This window comes from Strigops habroptila, chromosome 12 (genome assembly GCF_004027225.2).
Source record: "Strigops habroptila isolate Jane chromosome 12, bStrHab1.2.pri, whole genome shotgun sequence".
NCBI classification, from domain to species: domain Eukaryota; kingdom Metazoa; phylum Chordata; class Aves; order Psittaciformes; family Psittacidae; genus Strigops; species Strigops habroptila.
The window spans coordinates 6,230,564-6,254,618 of NC_044288.2; the positions used below are offsets into that span (position 1 = coordinate 6,230,564).

Below are 24,055 nucleotides of genomic sequence, written 5' to 3' on the forward strand. Positions count from 1 at the left end.
CTGATGTGAGTATTTACAGCATAGGTGACTGTTAGCAGGGGTCATTTTTATTTCAAGTGCTCATAGTGACATCAGTGTGCCTTTGATTCCAAGCCCAGGATGAATACTCATATTGCAGTCACAAAACGTGTAATCGCATCCTGGCCTCTACAACAGCCATGGAAATTCAAAGCTACTTTGTGGGCTTCAGAGGAGTTGAACAGCTTTTCACAGGACCGAGCAGAATTATATTCTTTATTTCTTCCAAAGGATGCTAAAAATGAGTAACTCCCTAAAATACAGTTCACTGAGGACACAACAAAGGCGAAAACAACCCTTTTACACTCAGTGTTCTTTGCTGCTTCCCGAGCAGACACCACCAGGTGTGACAGCGAGGCAATGCCCCTTATTTGCGTGCAGCAAGAGCCAGTCCCAAATTTCTTCTTCCAGCGCTTTAACCTCTGAGACACCTCGTGGTGGAAACATTTACTGCTCGCGGAGAGGGGCTGGCATCTTGGAGAGAATCCATTTTAAAGCAACGTGGGGCTTCCATTCTGCTGCGCTTGGAGGTGGTCAAAGTCGTACGTACGGTGCTGGTTTGGGGGAAAGATCGCTCTATAGCACGTGTTTATTTGAAGACTGCAAACCCGCAGGGAAGCCCGCTTTGGTATGAAGTCAGCCCTTTGGCTGCCCGGGGCTTCACAAGTGTTTGCGAGATTGAGTGGTGTTTCACCAGGGCAGCACAACAGTCCCAGGGGTTTGTGTATATAAACCAAACCCGTGGCTTTCGCGTGGGTTTCACCCGGGGTTTGGTTCTTCAGACCCAAACCCGAATGTGGAGCATCAGCAGGAGCTGGGGAGCGGGATGGAGCGAAACCGTCCTGAAACGAAGGATGAAAGCGTCGCGTTGTGAGGGTGGTACATCCCCATTGCAGTGACCGGGAACCGTGACCTCGCGCGGATGGAAGCGCTTTGGGCCCGCTCCTGTGTCAGGATGTGGATCACAGGGACCACAACCACGGTGGGTTCCTACAGCTGCTTCACTTGTGTGCTGAGAGGTTCACATCTTGGGGAACCGACACCGCTTTGCCAGGCAGGGACACAGAGCTCTGGGAGAGCCGGCACGGAGAGCGACCCGCGCTGCTGCTGCCGCCGCTCCTCAGTGAGTGCACGGGGCGAGCTCTGCATGGGGCTGGCTGTCAGCGCAGGAGCGGGGCTGGCAGCACTCCCCCAGCTTCCCTTTAACTGCACCGAGCTGGCACCGTCCGAGCCGAAGCCAGGCTGGGCTCACCCGGGGGTGCCCTGAGGCCCCGGGGGTGCCCGGCCCCGTCCTGCCCGCAGGGCCAGGCCAGCGCCGCGGCCTGCGCAGCACCTTCCCGCCTGCCTGACTGACTTCCCAGGCAGCCAATCGGAAGCCGGGCTTCCTTCGTGACTTCGCCTCCCGCCGATCAAACTGCCCAATCAGCACGCAGGACGTTAACGGATAGCCCCGTCGGCGGTTAAACGAGCCAATCGGCAGAGGGCAGGGTCCCTACCAATGAGATGAAAGCGTTAGCGGCATAGGGACATGCGATTGGTGACTGCGGCTGTCGGTCAGCGCCGCGGCGGCCGGCGGTGCAGTGGCGGGGCGGAGGGCGGGGCTTCCGGGGGCGGGGAGGCTATATGAGGGGCGGACAAAGGCGGCGGCGAGGCCCTGCAGCTCGCCGCCATTTTGCGCAGCGGGCGCTGAGGAGCGGCAGCCGCGGCCCGAGCAGCTCTTCTCCCCTCTCCACCACCACCATGTCGCGGGATCGGTTCCGTAGCCGTGGCGGCGGTGGAGGCGGCTTCCACCGGCGCGGCGGAGGCGGCGGCCGCGGCGGCCCCAATCACGATTTCCGCTCCCCGCCGCCCGGCATGGGCATGGGCCAGAACCGGGGCCCCATGGGGGGCGGCCCGCAGGGTCCGGGCGGCCCGCCGGGCGGGGGCCCGAAGCCCGAGCCTCCGAAGCCGCCAGCGTCGACCTCTGCTCCGCCTTCTTCGTCTTCTTCGGCCGCCGCCACCACGGCGGGGCCCGCCGGCAGCCAGGCCGGCCCCGGAGCGCCTCCGCCGTCCGCGCTGCCCTCGGGGCAGCCGCCACAGCAGCAGCCCCCGGTGTCGACGCCTTCTTCGGCTCCTTCCGGCCCAGGCGGGCAGCCGCAGCCCAAGCCGAGCCCCAGCCCTACCCCGGCCGGCGGCCCTAAGAAAGGACAAGGACAGTCGCCCGGCGGCGGGCCCAAGGGACCGGGTGGCCCCCAGCAGGGGCCCGGCGGGCCGCACAAGGGCGGGCCGGGGCACCGCGGCGGGCCGGGCGGGGAGCCGCGCGGGCGCGGGCAGCAGCACCAGGGACAGCAGAGCCTCTCCTCGCAACAGGGCCCGGCCGGCGGCGGCGATAAGCTCTCGGACGAGGTGAGTCATGGCCGCTTCCCCCTCCCCGAGCCACAAGATGGCGGCGGCTGCGCGCCTCGGCCGCCATCTTGAGGGGAGGAGCGCGGGGGCCCGAGCGCGGTCCCCCGGTGCCCGCGCGGTCCGTGGCAGCGCGGGGTTGGAGCGCGGTGCTCTGGCGGCGGGGCTGCGCGCAGGGACGGCTCGAACTGGTCTGCTTCTTTATAGGGATTTAAAGCAAACCTCTCCCTTCTGAGGCGACCCGGGGAGAAGACCTATACTCAGCGTTGCCGCTTGTTTGTGGGGAATTTGCCTGCTGATATAACAGACGAAGACTTTAAAAGACTGTTTGCCAAATATGGGGAGCCAGGAGAGGTTTTTATCAACAAGGGGAAAGGCTTTGGATTCATTAAATTGGTAGGCTTTCATTCTGTACACCCACCCGTTTAATCCTTCCGAAGTAGTAATTTACGGTTTGGTTTTTCTAAAACTGGATCTTAAAACTTCCCTCAGGAATCCAGAGCTCTTGCAGAAATTGCGAAGGCAGAACTGGATGATACCCCCATGAGGGGTCGACAGCTTCGTGTTCGGTTTGCCACACATGCTGCTGCGCTCTCAGTGCGTAATCTTTCACCCTATGTGTCCAACGAGTTGCTGGAGGAGGCTTTTTCCCAGTTCGGTCCAGTGGAAAGAGCTGTTGTGATTGTAGATGATCGAGGTAGATCAACAGGAAAAGGCATTGTTGAGTTTGCATCAAAGCCAGCTGCAAGGAAAGCCTTTGAACGGTGTACTGAAGGAGTGTTTTTGTTGACGACGTAAGTATTTTGCAGCTTAGGTTTTTCAGTTTTAAGCTGAATAAAGTTGTCAGCTACTAGTTTTTCAGAATGGAGATTCTGACAGGGAAGTAAACCCGGTGTTTTTTGTTCAGCACTCCTAGGCCAGTTATTGTGGAACCATTGGAACAACTGGATGATGAAGATGGTCTTCCAGAAAAGCTTGCTCAGAAGAATCCAATGTATCAAAAGTAGGCACTATCTTTTGGTATCAAGCATATGTAGATGATGTACATAGTATTGTCCTAGGCCTTAAAGGAGATAGAGTAGTTTTTCAGAAACGGGCTTTGAATATTGAGTAGTGTTTTCAGTTTTTGTTGGTTTTTTGGTAGTAGTTTGGCTTTAGATAATGTAATGTATGGATTTGTTTAGCATATTTGCTAAACCTTACCATAACAGTTTTCTGTCTTGCATCACAAAGAAACAGTAAAGGCTTAAACAGCTGCTCAATAACAGATGGTTTTGATGTATATAGAAAATCAGACTTCCCCTCTTTGCTCATCCTGTTCAAAACTGCCATCTCATGGTGTATTTCATGTTGATGGTCTGATAGAGAGCTTAAACACGGATGTTTGTGATGTGAAATGAGGAATTAAGTAAAATTTTAACTCATTTCATGTTTAATAAAAACTAGCTGCCTCCAGGTTTGCCTTGGGCTGACCACTGAGCATAAAAGAGTAGATAAGAGTCTTGCTAAACAGCAGGTTTAAGTTAGGATATGTGTGTTAAACCTGTTTGTTGTAAAACCACTGTATTTTACCAGCTCATAAAAGGGACTGCAGGGGGGGGAGATCTGGTCTCTTATTTGTCTGAGAAAGGGTTCAGAATTACTGGCTTTGATCAAAAACTGTGAGCAGTTCAGAGGCAGTGTCTTTGAAAGCACTGCAGATCAGTATGGTGTTCTGAAATGTTGAAATGCTTTACATTCCTGATGCATGGAAAGCTTTTGAACCTCCCCATTTTGTTCCCTTAATTACTGAGTCCTTGACTCCAGTTTCTTTATATGACAAAATGAATTGGTGGCCCTCGGGTGGTTTGAAAGCTATTTAAGTTAAAGTGAAGATTATTACTTGCCTTTGACACGTAGTGCTTTGGGTAAGTTGGCACCAGAAAACCCCATCTCTCCATGTGCTGCTGTTTTGAGCAGCTCTGCGTGCTTGGGCAAAGGGCTGTCTTGTCTGAGGATCTGGCACCTCACTGTTGCCACCAATGGAGTATCTAAGGAGGAAGATAGAATAAACATGCAGTAGAACTGCAAGTGGGAAGATGTGCTTGGGTGTGACAGTGCAGGAGCCTCCATTGTTGCTGTGGTAGTCACAGGATTTATCTGAAATGCCGCTGTTCAGGCGTGTGGAATGCTGCTGGGCTGTTCCCAGCATCCTCTCGCAAGTCTTCTGTCACATCCCTCTGAGGTCATGTGTTCAGGGCTCCGTTGCTGTTCCCTGATAATCCTGCTATTCTGTGTGTGATTTCTTGATTGACCTTCAGATTGCAGGTTTACCCAGTGTGAATGAGCATCTTCCTTTCTGCAGGGAAAGAGAGACTCCTCCCCGCTTTGCTCAGCCTGGCAGTTTTGAGTTTGAATATTCCCAGAGGTGGAAATCTTTAGATGAAATGGAAAAACAACAGAGAGAGCAAGTAGCAAAAAACATGAAAGATGCCAAGGACAAACTTGAAAGTGAGATGGAAGATGCTTATCATGAGCATCAGGCAAACCTTTTGCGTCAAGGTAATTGGCTCTGAATTCTAGATCATCCTTTTGCTTTCAGCGCTAGATAAAATGGGTGGCTCATGGTTTCATGAATAAATTCATGTTTCCTGCTGCTAACTTGAGACTTTCAGGCTTAAAGAGCAACCGCTAGTTTCTCAATTTTTGTTTCAATGAAGTGTTGTTACAACCAGTGACACTGGGAACGTGGCTGTGTGCCACCGTGATGCTGAGGGTGGTCTCTCCCGAATCCCAGTGTAAATCTGCTGTGAGTTTGTGACATAGCTGCTGACTGGCTTCATTTCTGCAGACCTCATGAGGCGTCAGGAGGAGTTGAGACGTATGGAGGAACTCCATAATCAGGAAATGCAGAAACGCAAGGAAATCCAGCTGAGGTTGGTTTGGCTTTCGTGGGATTCTTTTCAAAGTTACATTTGTTTGATTATTTTTTTTCCCAATTACTTATATGGAGGTTTTTATTTTTCAAGAAACACCATCGCTGCTTCACTTTGTGCATGAGAAATTGAACTGCAGTGTAAGTTTGTCCTCAAGAACTTGAGCATCACAGAGTATCTTTTTTTTGCTTAACTGTAATCACTTGGTGCCTTTTGAATTGCTGATGCAAGTGATGAGATGGGTGAATGTGTTACACTGCTGGGTTTTAACAGTCTGCTTTGGGGTGACCAGGCAGGAGGAGGAGCGTCGCAGGCGAGAAGAGGAGATGATGATACGTCAGCGGGAGATGGAAGAACAAATGAGAAGACAGAGGGAAGAGAATTATAGTAGAATGGGTTACATGGATCCAGTAAGTGAAATCATGATGTTTTTTTGGATACATTACCCTGCCTGGGAGTTTTTTGGGTGTATTTTCAAGATTAATGCGTTTTGCTTCCTTTAGGTTAGATAATGTGTGGCCTTTGTGTAGGTGAAGGGGTAGTAGTTGGCTATACGGGTGCGTTAGCTCCTGGAAAGGTACGGACTTCAGGAGTTGGTTCCCTGTGCTAAAAGTTGTTTCTTCTATGCAGAGGGAGAGAGACATGAGAATGGGTGGTGCCACCACAATGAACATGGGAGGTAAAGGATCTTTCAGTGATTACTTCTTGGGGCTAACTTAGAAAGCATCAGAATATGATTGTGTATTTCTCTTCCTTAGATCCTTATGCTTCTGCAGCCCAGAAATTCCCACCTCTCGGAGGTGGTGGCGGCATAGGTTATGAAGCTAATCCAGGAGTTGGCCAAGCAGCCATGAGTGGTTCTATGATGGGAAGTGACATGGTAATGTATCCTGTGGTGGCTTTAGCTTAGCACAAGGGAAATGTTGTGGTTGGGAATCGAGTTCTCTACCAGTGTTCGGATGGTTGTGTAATTTCACTGTTAACTGCTGGCTTTCTTGTCAGGTATTTAACACGAAGACTAGTGTGGCAGTTTGTTAGATTAGTTCTTAACCATTATGGTAGCTTACACAGTCGGGAGTTGTTTGGAAGTGAATTCAAATGTGCTCTTCAGCATATTTGCAATTAACTGTGACTTCATTGGACTTGGGAAATTCTGCGTCACTGTGGGGCTCGGAAGGATTTTTTTATAAATTCTAGTGAATGACAGATTTCATCATGGGAACACATAATGTAGCTCTCAGTAATTTCACATTCTGTGCTAACGGACAAGAGAGATTTTTGTTCTTTCCACCGTGTAACGCTGCATTTATTTTGGCCCTTCCAAGCCTAGTTAGGGTGGATGCCTGTTGGTATGGATATGCTGTTACTCCCACAATCTGCGCTCATGTCTGTTTAAGCAGCAGATGAACTAAAGTAATCAGTGGTAAACAGCGTATCACTTACTCTGTATGCTGATGTTTGCTATAGAAGAGCAGAAATGCTGGGGGTTAGCTTTAGGCATGTTCCAGTGGTCCTTGATTGTAGCCGTTTTGTGGTTCCTATCTCACAAAGGAATGACAGCCCTCTCTTTTCCCGTGTTGGGCATGACTATGTAGGTAGTTTGATAAAGCTACAGCATATCTCACCTTCCGAGGTATGTTTCTAAACTGTACTATTTTTGGCACACTAAATGTGTGACTGGGCTTTGAGCCTGCTTGGTGTTATCACACTGAAGCAATATGGATGTAGATTAAAGAAATGCTTAATGGGTAGGGTGGAAAACTGTGTTGGCTTAGGTGGCAATATTACTGTGCTTCACCCTCCTGAAAGGGTGTACGCTCTGTAGCACAAGCTGAACTAAATGATTTTTGGGTGGGTTTAGGCCTCTGGCTTCACGTGGTGAGCTACCATAGTAGCTTGTCAGGAATCTTCTGGTTTTTTGGGGGAACCATATCTTCGGAATGATAACTTTGCAGAGCATCAGTGATCCAGTAGACAGTGCTGTTGGCCTTAACGTATCTAATCTCCTGATACTGAAGCAGATCCTAAGTTTCCCGTGAGCAGTTAGGCAGTCTGTGGTGAATGCTGTGTGCAGTCATGGTACAGGGGCATGCTGAACTGGTGTAACACTTGAAAACGTGCTATGGTCAAAAGGTGTGACAGTAAGATGGTTTAACTGCCTTGAGTTTCTTAGGCTGGGGATCTCTGCCACACAGTGCTGTCACAGTTACTGGGCCAATACCTTTTAAACAGAATTGGAGCTAAGCTGCCATGAATTAGGCAGAAAGAACGTAGGTAATCTTTCTGAAATTCCTTTCTTGGAAGGATTCAGAGTGACTTTCAGAAGTCAAGAACTTGAGGTGTGAATTTTCAGTTGCAGATACTTTTTGTACCAACCAACCTACCACTGTTCTATACTGGGTAGTGGGAAAACTTGCCTGAAATGCAAGTTTAAAGCTATCTTGGAGTTTCTGATTTGTCAATTCTATAGATTGAGTGCTGATCACACCTACTCAGACAGTAACTAAATGAAATACATGCAACTAGAGGTGCTAGTAAAAAATACCTGAAGTCTCTGCTTTATTGCAGGGCGATTTAGCTTTTACTTCTTGGTGTGAAACCTTTCAGTGCTGTGAAGTTGTGAATTTTCCAAGAGCTTGTGGTGAAGGCGGGGTGGGAAGGGAGATACTGACTGGATGCACACAACCCTCTGTGCACAGTTCTAACTGGAAACACTGGATAAATAGCTCTGAACACGTTTTGTGTCTTCTCCAGCAGCAGTTCCGGAGTGTCCTTTGCTCGAGCATTGTGGTGGTTAGGTACAGCTAAATCACTGGTCACAAGCTTTTTTCACACTTTTTTTTTTTGTCTTCTTGCAATCCAGTAGTGCTCACAGTCACTTTTGGTTACTGCCTAAGGCCTCTGCAGTTTAGTCAGCAGACCGTAGTCTTAACCCCATCTTGAAAAGCACATGGTCTCTATTGCAGCACATGCCATTAACTGGTGAGTAGGCATTCTGTTTACCGTGACATTTGACGAATGTCAGCTCATACTTCAGTGAACTGAAGCTACGTTCTCTGGCTAGGCTTATTTGGAAATGACAGTGATGGAATCTAAGCTTTTACTGCACTAAAGGTGAGAAGTTTGCAAGCTGTTTGCATTAACTTGGTTGAAAATTGCTAGAGCTCATTTGGAAAAGTTGTTAATTCACATCTGCACTAATGCTTACATTTCTAGCACTGCAGGGAGGATCTGTTCTTTGTAACAGATGTATGAGAATGCATCAAGTGGGAACATACCTCAAGGCATGTATTACAATAAACTAATTTTTAAATTACCCTTTTTTCCTTTCTATGTTCCCGGTACCTGTGGATCGGCTCAATGGTGATTGTATCGACGAACCTTGACTACGGAACCTTCTAAAAATATATACTTAACACACATGGACATCAACTACATATAATGAACTGTTAATTCTGTTCCAATAGCGTCCTGAACGCTTTGGGCAGGGAGGTGCGGGGCCTGTGGGTGGCCAGGGTCCTAGAGGAATGGGGCCTGGAACACCAACAGGATATGGTAGAGGGAGAGAAGAATATGAAGGCCCAAACAAAAAGCCCCGATTTTAGATGTGACCTGTAGTTTCATTCCAGTTTGTTTTTGTCTGTCTTGTTTAGACACCAACTTTTTAATTCTTGCATTTTAGTAAGAAAGCTACGTTTTTATGGATGTTAGAAAACTTACTGACCTAATATTTGTAAGTGGTCTGTTTGGGCGAGTACAATTTAATTATGTAATGCAGTGTTTCAAAACAAACTTAGCTGTTTTTTTGATGTATAACGTCCCTAACTTGATGGCAGTGTACCTTGTGCCACTGAATTCCCAAAGTGTACCAACTTTTTTTTACTGTGCTTCAAATAAATAGAAAACTAAATGTAGTAACTCTTCTTGCCATTCGTGGTTAAACATGAGGAGGCTAAAACCCACACCTTCCGCAGTAAACTGAGAGTCTTGAGGAGAGGTCAAACTAGACCAGGGTGTGGAAGTGCAGGGAAGAGTGAGAGCTCTTCCCCAAATGCCTCTATTTTAAGATTGGGTCACACAGTAGCCTAACTTTGCAGTAGGTGCAGATCTTTTTTTTTGAGCATCAATTGTGCTGCAATAAGGAAGCAAATGGAAATCTTGCAAGTGCTGCAAGATGCTCTAACTCAAGCTACACTGCGAGCAGTGCAGTATGTAACCATGTTCCTATTTTAGCTATGGATAATGGGTGGTGGGATGGTAGCACTTACCACCTTGGCAGTTACTGCTTGGAATCTTGTAAAGACTTTAAGCAGAAGACTAGCAATGGTTATTTTAAACTAAATTGATAGAATGACTTGCATTGGCTGACTTCCTAACTAAAGGATTGTTAATGTGATGTTTATATGCTCTTAAGCTGTCTTGAGATTACAGGATCTGGCCTTGCTCCGTATTGTATACTTACCTGAAACTGCTTGGCAAAAAGACCAGAAGTGTTACTGTAGTGATGAAGGGTAACTTGCTTATGTCCTCATGGTAACTGAGTGGACTAATTCACCTAGTGCAGAATACAATCATTTGTATTATGGGGCCTGCAGGAACTATTCTTAAATCGTGTAGCTGGTGGGCAAATCCTAAAAAGCTGTATGTAAAATACAGAAATCAGCTTGCTTGCATGATGGTTATTGCTCTTATTATTGATGTTTGGAGATAATGCATCAAAAGTAGTATCTGAATCTGGAGTTTAAGAGTTAATACTTCACAGTTCGAATAAACTCCCTTGAAGGTTTTTTTTGTAGAAGATCTGATGAATTCATTAGCTTGCTGTTCATTTTATTAAGCCCCAGAAGAATTTCAGAGCATTCTGGACTCATTGATAAGGTAGTTTCTTTGCTTATTATTACACTGTACCAGCTAAGCTGGGAACGTGGCTTCCCAGTGTAAAATACCTTGGTGTTGAGCAGGTTGACATATCCTGCATTGGCACAAAGTAGGTAAAGTTAGTTTGGCTGTACCTTCACATGATTCCCCAACTACTGAGCATTCTGTGAGTAGCTTTAATATCTTCCCAAGATCTTTCCCATTCCTTGTGCTGAGCATTGGCTAATTCTAAATTCTATACTAAATTTTCTCTGCAGTTAAAACTTGGTTTCAGATTGCAGTACTGTAGAGTGCAGGTGATCCCTCTTGAAGTACTTGCTGCAAGTGCTGTTATTCCTGAACTGAAAAAATAGCCTGTTGGGAAATGTTGGTACCAGGTAACACCGACTTGGAATATCAAGCGTGCTAAAGAGGGCCTCAGCTTGTTTGGTGAATGCTGCTTATTTTCCCAGAAAAGTTTGGGGGTTGATAACATGCTACAACAATGAATTGCTCTTCAGGAAATTCCCAATTGGCAGTTCCTAAACTGCAGAGCAAGTATTTGGGAGTTACTTGTATTGGATACTTAGTTTAAAAATCAGCAGGACCGATGCAATTTGCTCGATTGAAGTAGTATTAACCAATGCCTTATGTTTTGTGGCGGGTGTTCGTGGGACACCCACAAAAGGTGAAGGTGTCTGAGCTGGGGAATTCTGAACATAAACATTAAATTAATTTTTTCAGTTTATTTTTCAGATTACATGTCATTCTTTATTAAAGAGATGCCGGTGCATATCCTAAAGTATGTTCTTTTGTAGTTCTGTAACTTGGAAGAGTGAAGGATGCTGATGTCCTTGTACCTTACAGAGCTTGTCTTTTGGTACCCCTGTTTTGTACGTAAGCTCCCGTTGCTAGGTGTTAAAAATAGCTGAGTTGCAGAACCATGATGAGTGAGTATTGAAAGATTTGGCAGTTTTCAAAACATCTGCAAGTTGCGTTAAACCTAGCTTTGTTGTAGCTGCAGAAGCAGAACTTCTAAAACAAGCTCTGCTTTGAGTTGCATGTATTAAAAAGGCATACAATTAACTAGCCAACTGCTTTTTTCAAGCCCTTTTTTTTTTTTAAGGTGGTGTCTTAAAAGCTGGCAAACATGTCAACTTTAAAATCTGCTAAATGTGGGAGGTGAGAAAGTTCTGTTCCTTTGATCTGTTCCTCTGAGGCTTTGGACTTTTTTCATAAAACCAGATTTATATAATTGAATCTTTAAAACCATTTAGAAAAGTGCTTCGTTGGCCAGACCTGTTTTTGGGCAGTCTGGATCACGTAACACATTTTTGGACTGGACTTGGAGGACGTTGGCTGTTGCAATTTAGCTTGCTTAATCAAATTTGTGAGCCCATTTTGACACTTAGATCTCTAAAAACTGCAGCATGTAGAAACTGGTATCGTTATACAGAGATCTTCACCCTTTGATCAGAAATGAATACAGAATAACCTTCTGGTGTAGACACATGACACTAATCATTTATACGGCTGATGAGAAACTGAAACTGCTTTTGAGATTTTGTGGTATTTTTGTGGTAGAAAAACTCTTGGCTTCTCCTTGGCAACCATTTACTGTGGCAGCAAGTTTTTGCTGGAGTTTTGAGACTGCAATTTACACTTGTAACTAGTGGCCTGCTACATAACTGCACTTAGCCAGCATTTCTGCAGTTCATAACTGTGAGGAACGTAGTACCACAAATGGCAATGGACATTAGGACCCGGATGTAGTATTCCTGCTTGCTCCAAGATTCTCATTGCCGACTGCGTACAGGTAGGTAACAAGCAATATAATATAACTTGGTGACTTTCTATGTAATCTTATACTGTGGGTATTCTGACATCACACTTCTGACTGTGGAATTACAGTGCAGCACTCTTCATACCTGTATGTTAAGCTTGCATCAAAGCTCTGCGTGGTTTTCGGTTTTAAGCTTTGTCTTGTTCAGAGTCAATAAGCAACTTACTGTGATTCTTAGATGAGTATTTTCAGACCCGATTCCTTTGTACATACGACTCGGCTTGGGTGGATTTTTCTTAGTTCTGATGTAACGAAGATACTCTTGGATGAGCTTTGTGGGGAAGAGGGAACGTGATCTTAAACTCACTTAACTGGGTGCTCTCCGTGCCTAGAAAAGGACTGTTTAAACTCTCTGCAGTGACAGCGTGGCCCATCTACAGTGCATCCCTTTGTAGAGTCTTGGCTCATAGGAAATGCCTTAGTAATCACTGCTTTAGCCTTGTGTGCACTACGTGGTAGTCACTTCCACCTTGCTAAGAGTCAGCTTTGAGACTGATTTATGGAACGTTTTTAAGATCATACAAATAAGTGCTTGAACGATGATCGCTGTGAGTAGCTTATAGAGCTTATTGGACATTTCAGTTGTCTTTTTAATCTTTGACAAGCATAATACATTCCTCTGCCTTTAATTGACAGTGATGAGAGTCTGTATTTCTGCCTCGTAGAGTCATCTTGGTAGTGTACTGCTGAATTTCAGTTTCATCATTCTTGGGGATGTAATTCTAAACACTTAATTACTAGAAACACTGAATTTAGTGCTCCAGAATTAACATGCTTATGTTTCCAGACATCCAGACATGCTGATCTCCAGCTCTTTTGCATTAGCTCTTGAACCTGAATTTCAAGGTCCCTTGTTTCAGCACATGATCTAGCTCTTGTCTGATGTTCAGTTTATTTCAGAGGTGTTGTAACGTGTTTTCCTGCTTGTTCTGCAAAGTTCTGCCTCGCATACTTGTTTCTGGTATTAATTGTCACATTTGGACCCTTCTGTGTTACCTTCCAGGCAAGACTCTTGCTGCTTGAAGAGGGAATCTGCTGGCCAGTCTTGCCCTCTGCTGTAGCTATCCTTTCATTGAAAGCTTGAAGTAGCAGCTGCACCTTAAGATTATAACAGCAGGTCTTTGGTTACACCACGGCGAGTGTAGCCCGACTCCAGCTAGCGAAGCAGTGACACCACTTGTCACAAAGTCAGTTTGGCTTTTTGTGATGGCTTACTCTTACCTGTGACTAGAATCGAGAAGCAAAACTGGTGGCAGTATGCGTACTGTCATGTAGCAAAACTGAATTGCTGATCCTTAAACCAGTGCTCAGATCTGCCTAGGGTTTTTTTCCCAGTGTGCTCTGGATACTTGACTTGACCTGCAGGAATGCCATGGAGGGGTTATTGGCACATCTGCCTCGTCCTGCGTACTCGAACTGGCAGGTTTTTGACACTCTTGGAGCAAGCGGTTTGTGACTGAACCATGGGTCTCATACCAGCTCTGACTGTCTGCAGTAATGAAACTCGGTGTGGTAGTTAACTTAAAAGCAAATAGTCATGTCTGCTCTAAGTCAGTCTGTAACAAGTGGGTACCAGAAATGACATTAAAGTGCTTGCATTGTGTTTCATCTTGGTTTTATCTGTGTGTGAAATACACTTTTTCTCAAAAGCTTATCTGAAGCTCAGAAGTGTGGTGTCAGAATACATCTGCGTACTGCTAGGCCCTCAGATCCAGATACTGGTGCTGTCAGGAGAGAGCACAGCACAGCGTGTATGGGGGCTTCACTGTAACATTAAGCATACAAAGTGTTGATTTGCTTGCAGTTTTCCCCCATAGCTAAACACTGAGGCCTGTGAGTAGTTTTAGGACTCGAGCAGTAATGGGGTTGCATGTCTCTGTTAATCATTGCCAGCTGCAGTGACATGACCAGGAAGGCCAGTGTTTCATTCCATTCTGTTCAATGAGGCTAAGCCTGTTGGAAAGGATGCATAAAAAGTATGCTGTCGTGGGTAATTCCTTGGCTTCTTCCACTACTAGCAAGTTTGGAATCAACTAATTAGCTTCAGATTTTTTTTTCCTCTCCATACCAGCTAGTGGGGCTGTTAAATAGCTGCTTACTGGAAAAGGCAAAAAAGGGAGGATTGGCCTTCTCCCACCTCTGTCATTGCTGCTAGATAATGATTGACACGTTAGGACTTGGCTGTGCAATCCCGCAGTGGTCTGTGAATACCCCATCTCTATAAATGTTGCTTCTGAACACCAGTACTGAAGAGCTAACTGGGGAGGGTGGGGAGGAGCGTGGCTAGAAGTGAATCTGGAGTGTTAAAAGGATGCACAAAGATATAGTATCCCTTATGCATGGTGTTTGTTGCTATGGCATAGAAAACAAAATGTGCATACTCTACCTCTGCTCCTGAGGGCCATGATAAAACCCAGGTGGTGGGTTTGAGACTAAACTTCTCCCTGCCTGGTCGGATCACATTGTGACCATGGTGTGATCTGCCTCCCAGCTAGAGGTGTGTACTGCATCCCTTGGCTGCTCAGCATTGCAGTTTGCCCTCAGCTCCAGTAAAAGGCTGGGTCTTGAGAAGGGAGGAATCTGTTGCCGAGGTCCAAAGCAGTAGTCTCACAATGCTAACCTCTAGTGTCTTCTTTTAGCTTTTGAAGCACTTCTAGGACTATTGAACCTGAGGGCTGCCAGGAGTCCAGGGACATTGCCCTCCTTCATGAAGGGGAAGAAAGAGGGTGTTACTAAGGAGACAAACTAGGGTAAAAGAGTTGAAGTAGCTTGACAAAATTGTGAATGCCTTCACATAAGGGATAGTATACCTCTGGCTGCCATCAAACTTCTTGTACTCAGACTGGTGATTTACGGTTTGTGCTCAGACAAGGTGCAGTTCTTGAGTCAACTACCTGCATATTCCTTCATCTCTTCACAAGTGGTTAGGTTAGCCTGTTTCTGCCCCTTATTCTTCCACTTAATATCTCGGAATAATTTATAAATCCCCCCTCATAACTAATGAGTCCATGTATTTGAAAACCTTATTTTTAAGTTAGTATTGAAATGGTCAGAATTTTCTGTGTGTTACTATAGTAACTTTGGTTGTTATCCTTTAGGTGAAGATGAAGGCTGAGTGAAAGCGGTGTGCTCATCCCTGGGAAGTAAGCATAACTTCTGGTCTTGTTCTGAGCGGGTGAAGTAACGAAGGCTTCTGGGCATTGACCTTCACCTTTGAATCGGTGAATATTGACAACCGGGTACGAGGGAATGCCTTAAACGTGGTACCTGCTGTCAGGCTGTGGGGTCAAGCACCCGCACTCTGCCTGGGCTTGATACCTTGGCAGCAGTGCTTAAAATACCTGTCTGGGTGTGGATTTGTAGAAGAGGTTTCATAAGCACTGTGGGATAACCTGTGAATGTTTTTCCAGTTCAGGAGCCGAGCATGAGCACATCCAGCACGGTGCCCAGTGGTACGAGGAGGGACCAGGAGAGCAAGAGAAGTAAGTAGTCAGTGTCCTTCTACGGCTGTGAGAGCTGTGTGAGGTATTACATAGATCCAGCCTGAAATTTGCCCTTGATTAGTCTCAATTTTATATAAAACTTCTGAATCTTTCTGTCGTAGAGCAAGGATATAACCATTGTTCAGGGCTTTTCAGCCCTGCAGCATCAAATAAACTGTCCTCTGAATGCTCTTGATGGTCAAATAACTATTTCTGTATTCTGGCTTCAGTGAATGGGTTTGGTGATTGTCAGCAAGGAAAAAGGAGCAATAGAGCAGCTTCCTCATGTGTTAATCCAACTAGAAGCTGTTAAAAAGCAACTTCCCTGAAATATCTCAATGAACATTGAGGTTTCCAAATAACCTGGAATATAAATTGGCACATACAAGAGCATAGGCAGATGGTGATTTAGGGAAAGAAACTAACTTAGAGCTGGAATTAATTACCTTTTCCCTCTGATTTACCACTAAAACTACAAGGGGGAACTTCAGGTACTTAAAATCTTGTGTGAGAAGCAACATGCAAAGTACCTTAACTCATGAGTCACGGGTGAGTAACAGATACACCACAGCTGAGCCCGTGAGATTGAATCGTGACTGGTCACTGCTGCTCTTGTTCTTAGGGGGGTAAACATAGAGCTATTTCAGGTCTTTGAAGTTTATGAAGCAGATGAAAATAGGAATTTTCATTTAATCTCACATCTTACACGAGGACGTGTGGTCCTCAGGAACATCTGATGGGTGCACGGCCCATTGTGCTGCGCCGGTCATGACGTGTGATCTCTGCTGGCGGTGTAAATGCTCTCGCTAACTGCGTGCTTTGCGCTTGCAGATGGAGATGAAGTCTGAACGCAGGGAAGAGGAGCCAGGAACACACAACTTTCAAAAATAAAACATTTAATATTTTTATAAGTGGCTTCTGTTTCATTGCAGAGTGTACTCAGTGAGTGAGCAAATCTGTCCGGTGCACTGTGGGTGAGTGGGGAATGCTGCCACGGATGAGGCTGTGGAAGGGGAGGGCTGGGGTCCTTGGGTCCTGCTCTGTCCTGCGAAAGAGAAACCACTTGTCCCCAGTAGGAACTGACTGATACAGTATTTTTTCCTGCTGGGATTGTGCCATTGGCTTCTGTTGTAGTTAGAAAGCTCCGGTCCCAGGCTGGCTGCATTCTTGGCAGCAGGAGGCCACGGGCGCCTCTGCAAAGTGACTGCAGCAGTTCCTGGTTTTTATAAGCTACACTTGCACCTAAGGCACTTGAAGTATTTCTGGAAGTTTCACCCATTGCTTCCCCCATCTCGAGTCCTGTATATTTAGGTCTTAGAATTCTAAAGGTTTACATGTGCCTGCTTGGTTTTTAATAGTTTTCTTGTGATGACTTTAGTAATTAAACCTGAGATGCCGAAGTTGGAGTGCTTTGGAAGCCAGGGAGGTGCTGGGTTTGACTCTTGCAGCCCACACTCCCGTGGTTCATGTTGCTTCACTTGATTCTTTGGACAGCTGTACTGCACACATACGTAGTTCATGCTGTCACCACTTAAATATAATCCTTCCCTTAAATACAAAGTAGTTGAATGTGTTAAAATACACCAGTGGTAGCTCTGGCCACGCAGCTGCGTTGTAACAAGGTTTTGCCCTGCAGTGGCACAAGGAGTCATGAACATCTGGCTGGGAGCTGCCTTGCCAGGCTAGAAAAGACCAAAATAAATTGGATTTAATCTGGCAAAGTCATAGGAAATGTTTAAGGTGTATCTGGGTGCCCGGTTGTGTGGGGTTAGTGGCCGGCTGGAACACAGCTCGCTTCTGCTTTAAATCCCTGCCAGGAACTGGTGCAGTAAAACCTGCTTTTCACTTCATCCTGCAATCCTGCAGCCAGGTGCAGGATAACTGAGGAATTTCACTCTTCAATTCAACTCCTTTATGGCATTATCTAGAGCCTGACAAGGCTCCAGCAGAAGCGGTTTTGTGGTTTCTCTGTAGCTGCACCGCAAGGGGCTGGTTTTGGTGTCTTTGTCTCCACAGCCGCTGCAGGCTTACACAGCCTTTTTTCCTCAAACTGTTATTTTCCAGTAACTTGTCCTAATTTCTTTGCTGCTGTTGCAGCACTGGCTGCTTCCCCTGTGAAACTGTTCCAGCCTGGATGTGTTTCTGGCATTCAGTGTGCTGAACTTCACCTCCTACTGCTCCTTCACACATAAACAGTGTTTTGAACTGGGAGGTGTTTTGGGGAATAGTGAAAAGTTCCCCGATGCTCTTCTGTTTCCTGGAGAGGGGATGGGGTGGAGGTTTTCCATCCGCAGCTGGGCACCAGCCCCGGGGTTACTGTGACCCCCTCAGTAGCTAAAACTCGGACTGAGAGCAGGCAATAAACCATGTGCATGGTGAGGGAGTCCTGTCCCAGCCTGGTGGCAGCCCTGCCACCGTGTCCCTGTGCCATGAGGGGCTTGGGGGTGATGAACAGTGAGCGGGTGCCCCATCAGCAGAGCTGCGGGCCCCTGGGAAATGCAAACAGGCGCTGAAATGGTTTCACAATGGTTACCCAAACCCGAACTCTGCCCCAGGCTGGGCTGGGCTGGGCTGTGTGGGCAAAGCAGGAGCGGCTTCCCAAGGGAAGGGGAGTTCCGCCTGGATCCATTAACAGCAAACCTAAACCACATCCTGCGGTAACAAAGCAAGACCCCACGCTGCGGGTGTCGTCCATTGTTCTGAGTTGGATGTTGATTTCTCTTTATGTTGTTTTCTCTTTTCCCCTCAAGGGGTTTTCTGAGGCACGAAGGGCTGGAGCTGGCCCTGGCCCGTTGCCATTTGTTGTTCTGTAGCACACAAGCCAGAGCCAGGAGCAGCTCCTTGGCTGTGCTTGCTGCAGCTCTGCCAGCAGAGCCCGTGAACGATGCTCTGCCAGTGCCATGTGGCATTTCCCGGTGCCTGGAAAACGGTTCCTGCTCTTCCATGATTTACCAGCATTAAAAGACTCCTTCATCTGGAGTGACAGCGCTGTCAGTGCCCCCACGGCTCCCCTGGGCCCCGGCTCTCCAACCCCGAGCTGCCGGCACCCGGGATACCGGGATCAGCGCTGGCGCAGGCTGTGACGCAGGCCCGGGAGGGTGGCAGCCGCCTCCTTCACCCCAACCCTGCTGCTTCGCTGCAGCCACCCAAAGCCAGCGGCGCTTTGCGGGTGCGGGCATGGAGCTGACAGCACCCGCACCCCCCCCGCTGCCGAGTTTTGGGTGCGTCCCCCCCATTTTCTCACCCTTTACCCCCCCCAGCTCAGGTTTGGTGGGAGGCTGGTGCTGGGGGGGGCGCGGATCGCAGCCCCGGCGGGGTGAAGCCGCAGGGTTGGGCCTGCGGGAGCAGCCCCGAGCCGCGCCGGGCCGTACCGAGCCGCGCCGCCCCGGCCCCGCCCCGCCCGTCCCCGCCATGGCGGCGGCGTTCACCGCCCTCCGCGTCCTGCTCGGGCTCTTCTTCCTGCTGGCGGGTGCCGTGAAGCTCTCGGAGCTGCTCTCGGCCGAGCTGCACCGGCACATGGTGAGCGCGGGGCACCGGGGCTGGGCAGGGGGGGCGCTGTGAGCCTTTGGGGTGCAGGGCTCAGCCCCTGGCGAGAATGAGCGGGGTGGGGTGCTGGGCTGCAGGGCTGAGCCCCTCGGGGTGCAGAGCAGAGCGGGATCGTGCCCCCCCCGCCCCGGCTCAGGGCTGCTCCACTCTCGCGCTTCCCAGAGCTCCCAGTTCGTGCGGTTCGCCGACGTGTTCCCGCTGAAGGAGCTGGGCTTCGCGCCGGAGCCGGGCCGGTACCTGGCGGCGGTGGGCTGGGTGGAGGCGGTGGCCGGGCTGCTGCTGGCCTTCGGGCCCCAGCTCCTGCAGGAGATCAGCAACTTCATCCTCAGCGTCGTCATGATCGGTGAGAGCCGGCGGCGCCTGCGCGGGGCCTCGGGGGGACCCTCGGGCAGGGACCCCCATTCCCACGCTCTGCTCCTCGCCCAGGTGCCATCTACACGCTGCTGGTGCTGCGGGAGCCCCTGGCCATGTGTGCCCCGGCCACCCTCTGCCTCGGCCTGCTCCTGCTGCTCAACATCCGCGGGCACGCGGACCCCCCCAAGCCCAAGTTCGAGTGATGGGAGGCGGGAAGCGGTGCCCTTATGGTGTCTTGGGGGACAGCATCACACCCTGCAACGTAACCTGCTGCTGCGGCGCCGTGTGTCCTCTCCTGCTGCTGCCAAGGCCCTGGCACTGGGTGTCCCACGCTGCGGGGCTGGGGCTGATGCTGTTCCAGCAGCTCCATTGTTAAGCTCGCACAAGGTGTCCAGCTCTTCCCGGTGTTTGGCTGCACCGAGCTGGGGCTGGCGCTGCTCTCCGGGGGGGGGGGCTTTCATATTTTGGAATAAAGCCTCGTTTTTCATGTTTTGCCTCCCCTGTTTGTTTCTGCCTCCCCTCCCCGTGCTGAGCTGCGGGAGCTGAGGGGACATCTCAGTCCCTGGGAGCAGTGCAGGGGGACAGGGTCTGGGGACAGGGGAGAGCCTGTGCAGGGACAGGAGCCCCCCTCAGCCACCCAGAGCCACCCAGCAATGTGCCAGGCCACTTGCTGTGCATCCAAGGGGGGGACAGCAGCAGCGTGACCCCCTCAAACCACGTGCCTTGGATAGACATGCTTTTTGGGGATCTTGCTGCAGTGGACCCCATACCCACAGGGACCCTCCACCGCCCCAGATGGACACAGCCAACACCATCCACTCGGGATGAACCCCAGGATCATGTTTGAACCCGCTGCGCTGCCCAGCAGGCAGCAGGGATGGCTGGGAGGGGAGACTGGCTGTCTGGGATAACCCCCCTGTACCCCCAGTGGGACCTGAACCACCTTGGGTGTCCCAAAGGAATATCCACACATTGCAAGGCCATGCAAAGCAGTGAGCTGGGTCCTCACAGAGGCTGGGGGGGGCCTGGGGTGCTGCTCCCCCTCAATCCAGCTTTGAAGCCAACACAAGCACAAAAGAGCTGCGAGGAGGCAGATTCCAGCTTTGATCCCTTTCAGGGCATCCCTCTTTACCCCCAGCTGCCGGGTGCGGAAACTTGACCCTCTGCTGCTTTCATCCCGGCGTGGGTGGGAAAAGGGCCCTGGGAATTGGTCCGAGATGGGTCTGGGGGGGCCCCGCGTGCCCCCGGCCCCGTCAGCCGGCGCAGGGGGTCTTAGCATGGCTCCAGCAGGGAATCCCCTGTTACATACACACACAGGTGCTCTCCCCACTGCTGCTGTCCCGCAGGCACTGACCCCACCGGGGCTTGGGGTGGCAGAGGGGGGTCAGACAGCCCCTGCCTCCCCCTGCACTTAAAGCCTTCCCCAGCCTGGCAGGATCAGACAGCGAGGAGCAGCCGGAGGGACGCAGCCGGGTCCATCCCAGCGCGGTGGGGTAAGTAACCAGCTTGGCATGGGTGAGATGGAGCATCCCCCTTGCTAACAGGAGTGGGGGAAAGAAAAGGGAAGGGGGATCACTGAGGGTGCTGGGGGCTCCTTGGGGGTCTAAGCTGGCTCTGCAGATCACCTGAAGCCCACCAGGATGAGCTCTGGGTCCCCCCCAGGCTCTGCAGCTCATGCCCTCCATGTTTCAACCCGGTGCTGGGTGCCGCGTGTGCCGAATCCGGCCCTGCCATGCTGGAAAACACCCGCTGGGTGACTCAGTGCTGTCAGTGACGTGTGGGCAGGCAGTGATGGGAGGTGAAAGCTGCAACCCTGGATACAGCCATTGCGGCACAGTGTGGTTTTCCATGGCCAGGACTGCGAAACAGCAGCGGCAAACCAGCTTGGCGCAGGGCTTGGGGTGCAGGGGGCTGCCAGCCCCATGCTTGTGCTCCCCCCTGTCCATGGGGTCTCCATTCTGGTGCTTGATAAGCCAGTGGGTGACTTCCCCATGGATGGGCTCTGTGGAGGGATTTGGGGTGCTGGGAGCGGGCTGGGACCGAGTGGCCCCACCAAGCACCGCATGGGAGGTGCTAAGCCCCGCAGTTGCCTGCTGGAGCCAGCGCAGCACCTCTGGCTGCTCCCTTGGGACACGGGGAGATGTGGCTGGGGTTGGGCTGGGGGATGATTCCAGACCCTCTCATGTCCTGCGATGCTGGAGGCTGAGCCCCTCTGGCAGCTGATGGCGTTCCTGCAGGTGCCAGCCAGAGCGCTTGTCCTGCTCAGGTCCATGTCCCTCCCCTGTCCCCCAAGGGCTGTGCCACTCACTGTTCCCCCATCTTTGCAGGATCCCGGGATGAACGGCTCGGCGCTGGAGCCGCTGCCAGCAGGGCACCCTGGCCAGTGTGTGCCCAACGACCCGGTGCAGTTTGTGCTGGTGCCTGCCGTCTACTGCCTGGTGCTGTGCGTGGGGCTGCCGGGCAACCTGGTGGCTTTGCTGGTGTTCCTGCAGAGCGGCAAGGTGAGGAAGGCCATCCGCATCTACCTCATCAACCTCACGCTGGCCGACATCCTCTTCAACCTCACGCTGCCCCTCTGGATCCCCTACTACCTGGCTGGGGGGAACTGGCTGCTCTCGGAGGCCGCGTGCCGCCTGGCCGGTGCCGCCTACTACCTGGCGACCTACAGCGCCATCACCTTCATGGCGCTCATCAGCTTCAACCGGTACAGCGCGGTGCGGGCGGCGCGGCGGGAGCTGCCGCTGACGGGGCCCCGCGGTGCCGCGGTGGCCTGCGCCCTGGCCTGGCTTCTGGGGCTGGGCTGTGCTGTGCCCACCCTGGCCACGCACCAGACCTTCCGCACCCGCACCGGAGCCACGGCCTGCTTCGAGCAGCACGGCCGGCAGCGGGCGTACGCCTATGCCATGGTGGGCTTCTTCACCATCGCCTTCCTGGTGCTGCTGGGCACCTACGCCTCCGTCGCCTGCGCGCTCTCGGTGCCCGCCGCCGCCGCCGCCTCGCCGGGCTCGCACCGGCAGCAGGCGCGGGCCATGGTGCTGGGGATGCTGCTGGTCTTCGTGGTGTGCGTGGCTCCCTACCACCTCACGCTGGCCCCCTGGGTGGGCAGCCGGCCCCCCGTGCCGCCCTGCGGGACCCCCGGCACCCTGGATGTGCTGCACACGCTGAGCGTGGCCCTGCTGAGCCTCAACAGCTGCCTCGACCCCCTCGTCTACTGCTTCTCCATCCGGCACTTCCGCGCCGACCTGGGGCGCACCCTGCGCAAGATGGGACGGTGCCTCCCGCTGTCCCCATCGGCTCCCCCCGTGCCCAGCGCCCGCGCGTCCTCCTTTGCCTCCTCATAGCGGGGTGGGCACCGGGGTCCTGCCCCTGCCTGCCCCGGTGCCATAGTCCCACCGGGATGGGTTCCCTGGTGCCAGGATAGGGCTGGGGACCAGCATGGGGGGAGCTCTGGCTTTGTGCACCCCTCCTACTCCTCCCACCCTGTTCTGCTCACTGCGCATCCTCATGTGCTCACAGGCCCACGGCTTCTGTTCACGTGGGGATCCTGCCCCCGGCATTCCCAGGCACTGGAAGAGCGGCTCACTCAGTGAGGGGGGCTGAGCCATGGTGGGATGTGGTGAGACAGGATGGGGAAGGATGCCGAGGGGTTCCTGTCCCCTCCCGGGGGTCTCCATCCCGCAGGGACATGCATGATCAAAGACACCCATGGCATGAGCTGGGCTGCCTGGGAAGGGGCTGTTTGGGCTCCTGTGGCCGATCCCATCCTTCAGCGTGCCCCAGCCTCACACTTGCATCCCCCCTGCTCTCAGCCAGGATTAAAAATGAATGAGCCAAAGGCTTCTCCCGTCTCTTTACTGGTGGGTGCATGTCCTGCTCCTGGGTGCAGCCCCCCAGCCCCATCTCAGCCCCACTCCTGCAGCAGGAGCCTGCGCCGGGGTCTGCTCCCAGTGTCCCTGGCGCTGGGACACCAGGATGGGTGGCTGATGCTGTGCTGGTCAGTGGTGGGATATTAAGGGCTGCTCATCTGCCAGTGGGGAGGCGAAGGTATAGAGCAAGGGCAGAACCAGGGGGATGGGGTCTCCGTGCGCCATGGGCATCATCACCATCACGGGACACGGGAATTGTGCACCACAGTGACTCAGGAAGACCACAGCGCAGATAACCAAGCGTGGGCTCGCAGGACAACAGGACAACATCCCATGCAGCCCATGGGAGGAGCTGGACGGAGCTGGTCACCACGTGCTGCAGTGCCATGTCTCAGCAGAGCCAGGACGTGGCCGAGGCTGCCTCTGCCCCGCACCCGACCTTGGCCCCGCCGTCCTCGACCCTTTTTTCCCCTTTTGAAGTTCCTATTAAATTTTAATCCCTTTATATAACAGCGCGGGGAGGTGGGCAGAACTCCGCTCCCCGCGTGCAGCAGGAGCAGCCATGCAATGGCAATGCAGGGTGCTGCAGGGCCTGGAGCGGGCTGGGGCTGGGGGTCCCCTCGCCGGGGGCAGCAGGACTTGTGGGGGGCTCTCTGCATGCCCCAGCTCCACCTCTGGCTGCATGTCCAGGGAAGGGACTGTTCATTGGGAGGGGACGGTGATGGGGGCCACGGGGCTCCTGAGCAGGTGGGGTTGGCTCTGCAGAGTCGCAGCCCTGGGAGCAGGGCCTGG

At 51.2% G+C, this 24,055-nt stretch overlaps 3 protein-coding genes across 10 annotated transcripts; all 3 read left to right on the plus strand.

Moving 5' to 3' along the window:
• The first annotated feature begins 1,636 nt into the window (after positions 1–1,636).
• Positions 1,637–16,408, plus strand: SFPQ (splicing factor proline and glutamine rich). 8 transcript variants are annotated; one of them, XM_030504371.1, is made up of 13 exons: positions 1,650–2,403; positions 2,608–2,796; positions 2,893–3,194; positions 3,308–3,403; positions 4,745–4,941; positions 5,231–5,315; positions 5,608–5,725; positions 5,946–5,994; positions 6,074–6,195; positions 8,783–11,354; positions 15,114–15,254; positions 15,426–15,497; positions 16,329–16,408. In XM_030504371.1, exons 1-10 carry the CDS (start codon positions 1,759–1,761, stop codon positions 8,918–8,920), a joined length of 1,941 nt encoding a protein of 646 aa, XP_030360231.1. In that variant the 5' UTR covers positions 1,650–1,758; the 3' UTR covers positions 8,921–11,354; positions 15,114–15,254; positions 15,426–15,497; positions 16,329–16,408. The 8 variants fall into 8 exon arrangements, with proteins under 8 accessions (XP_030360232.1, XP_030360231.1, XP_030360228.1 ...); XM_030504368.1 differs by having other exon boundaries at positions 15,114–15,236; XM_030504370.1 differs by having other exon boundaries at positions 15,114–15,158.
• A 2,204-nt stretch (positions 16,409–18,612) lies between these two features.
• On the plus strand, positions 18,613–19,886 carry TMEM35B (transmembrane protein 35B). The gene is made up of 3 exons (XM_030504380.1): positions 18,613–19,016; positions 19,206–19,386; positions 19,470–19,886. Exons 1-3 carry the CDS (start codon positions 18,675–18,677, stop codon positions 19,598–19,600), a joined length of 654 nt encoding a protein of 217 aa, XP_030360240.1. The 5' UTR covers positions 18,613–18,674; the 3' UTR covers positions 19,601–19,886.
• Positions 19,887–21,733: 1,847 nt separating this feature from the next.
• Positions 21,734–22,738, plus strand: LOC115615789 (platelet-activating factor receptor-like). The gene has a single exon (XM_030504379.1). It carries the CDS (start codon positions 21,734–21,736, stop codon positions 22,736–22,738), a length of 1,005 nt encoding a protein of 334 aa, XP_030360239.1.
• Positions 22,739–24,055: the final 1,317 nt, after the last annotated feature.

What these genes read in the sequence shown, in the direction of transcription:
- LOC115615789 (XM_030504379.1), top strand. Translation starts at nt 21,734, where the DNA reads ATGAACGGCTCGGCGCTGGAGCCGCTGCCAGCAGGGCACCCTGGCCAG.
- TMEM35B (XM_030504380.1), top strand. Translation starts at nt 18,675, where the DNA reads ATGGAGCTGACAGCACCCGCACCCCCCCCGCTGCCGAGTTTTGGGTGC. An exon ending in CCGAGCTGCACCGGCACATG is followed by an intron (nt 19,017 to 19,205) that starts GTGAGCGCGGGG and finishes CGCGCTTCCCAG; the next exon opens with AGCTCCCAGTTCGTGCGGTT. An exon ending in CCTCAGCGTCGTCATGATCG is followed by an intron (nt 19,387 to 19,469) that starts GTGAGAGCCGGC and finishes CTCCTCGCCCAG; the next exon opens with GTGCCATCTACACGCTGCTG.
- SFPQ (XM_030504372.1), top strand. Translation starts at nt 1,642, where the DNA reads ATGAGGGGCGGACAAAGGCGGCGGCGAGGCCCTGCAGCTCGCCGCCAT. An exon ending in GAATGGGTTACATGGATCCA is followed by an intron (nt 5,726 to 5,945) that starts GTAAGTGAAATC and finishes TCTTCTATGCAG; the next exon opens with AGGGAGAGAGACATGAGAAT. An exon ending in CACCACAATGAACATGGGAG is followed by an intron (nt 5,995 to 6,073) that starts GTAAAGGATCTT and finishes TCTCTTCCTTAG; the next exon opens with ATCCTTATGCTTCTGCAGCC.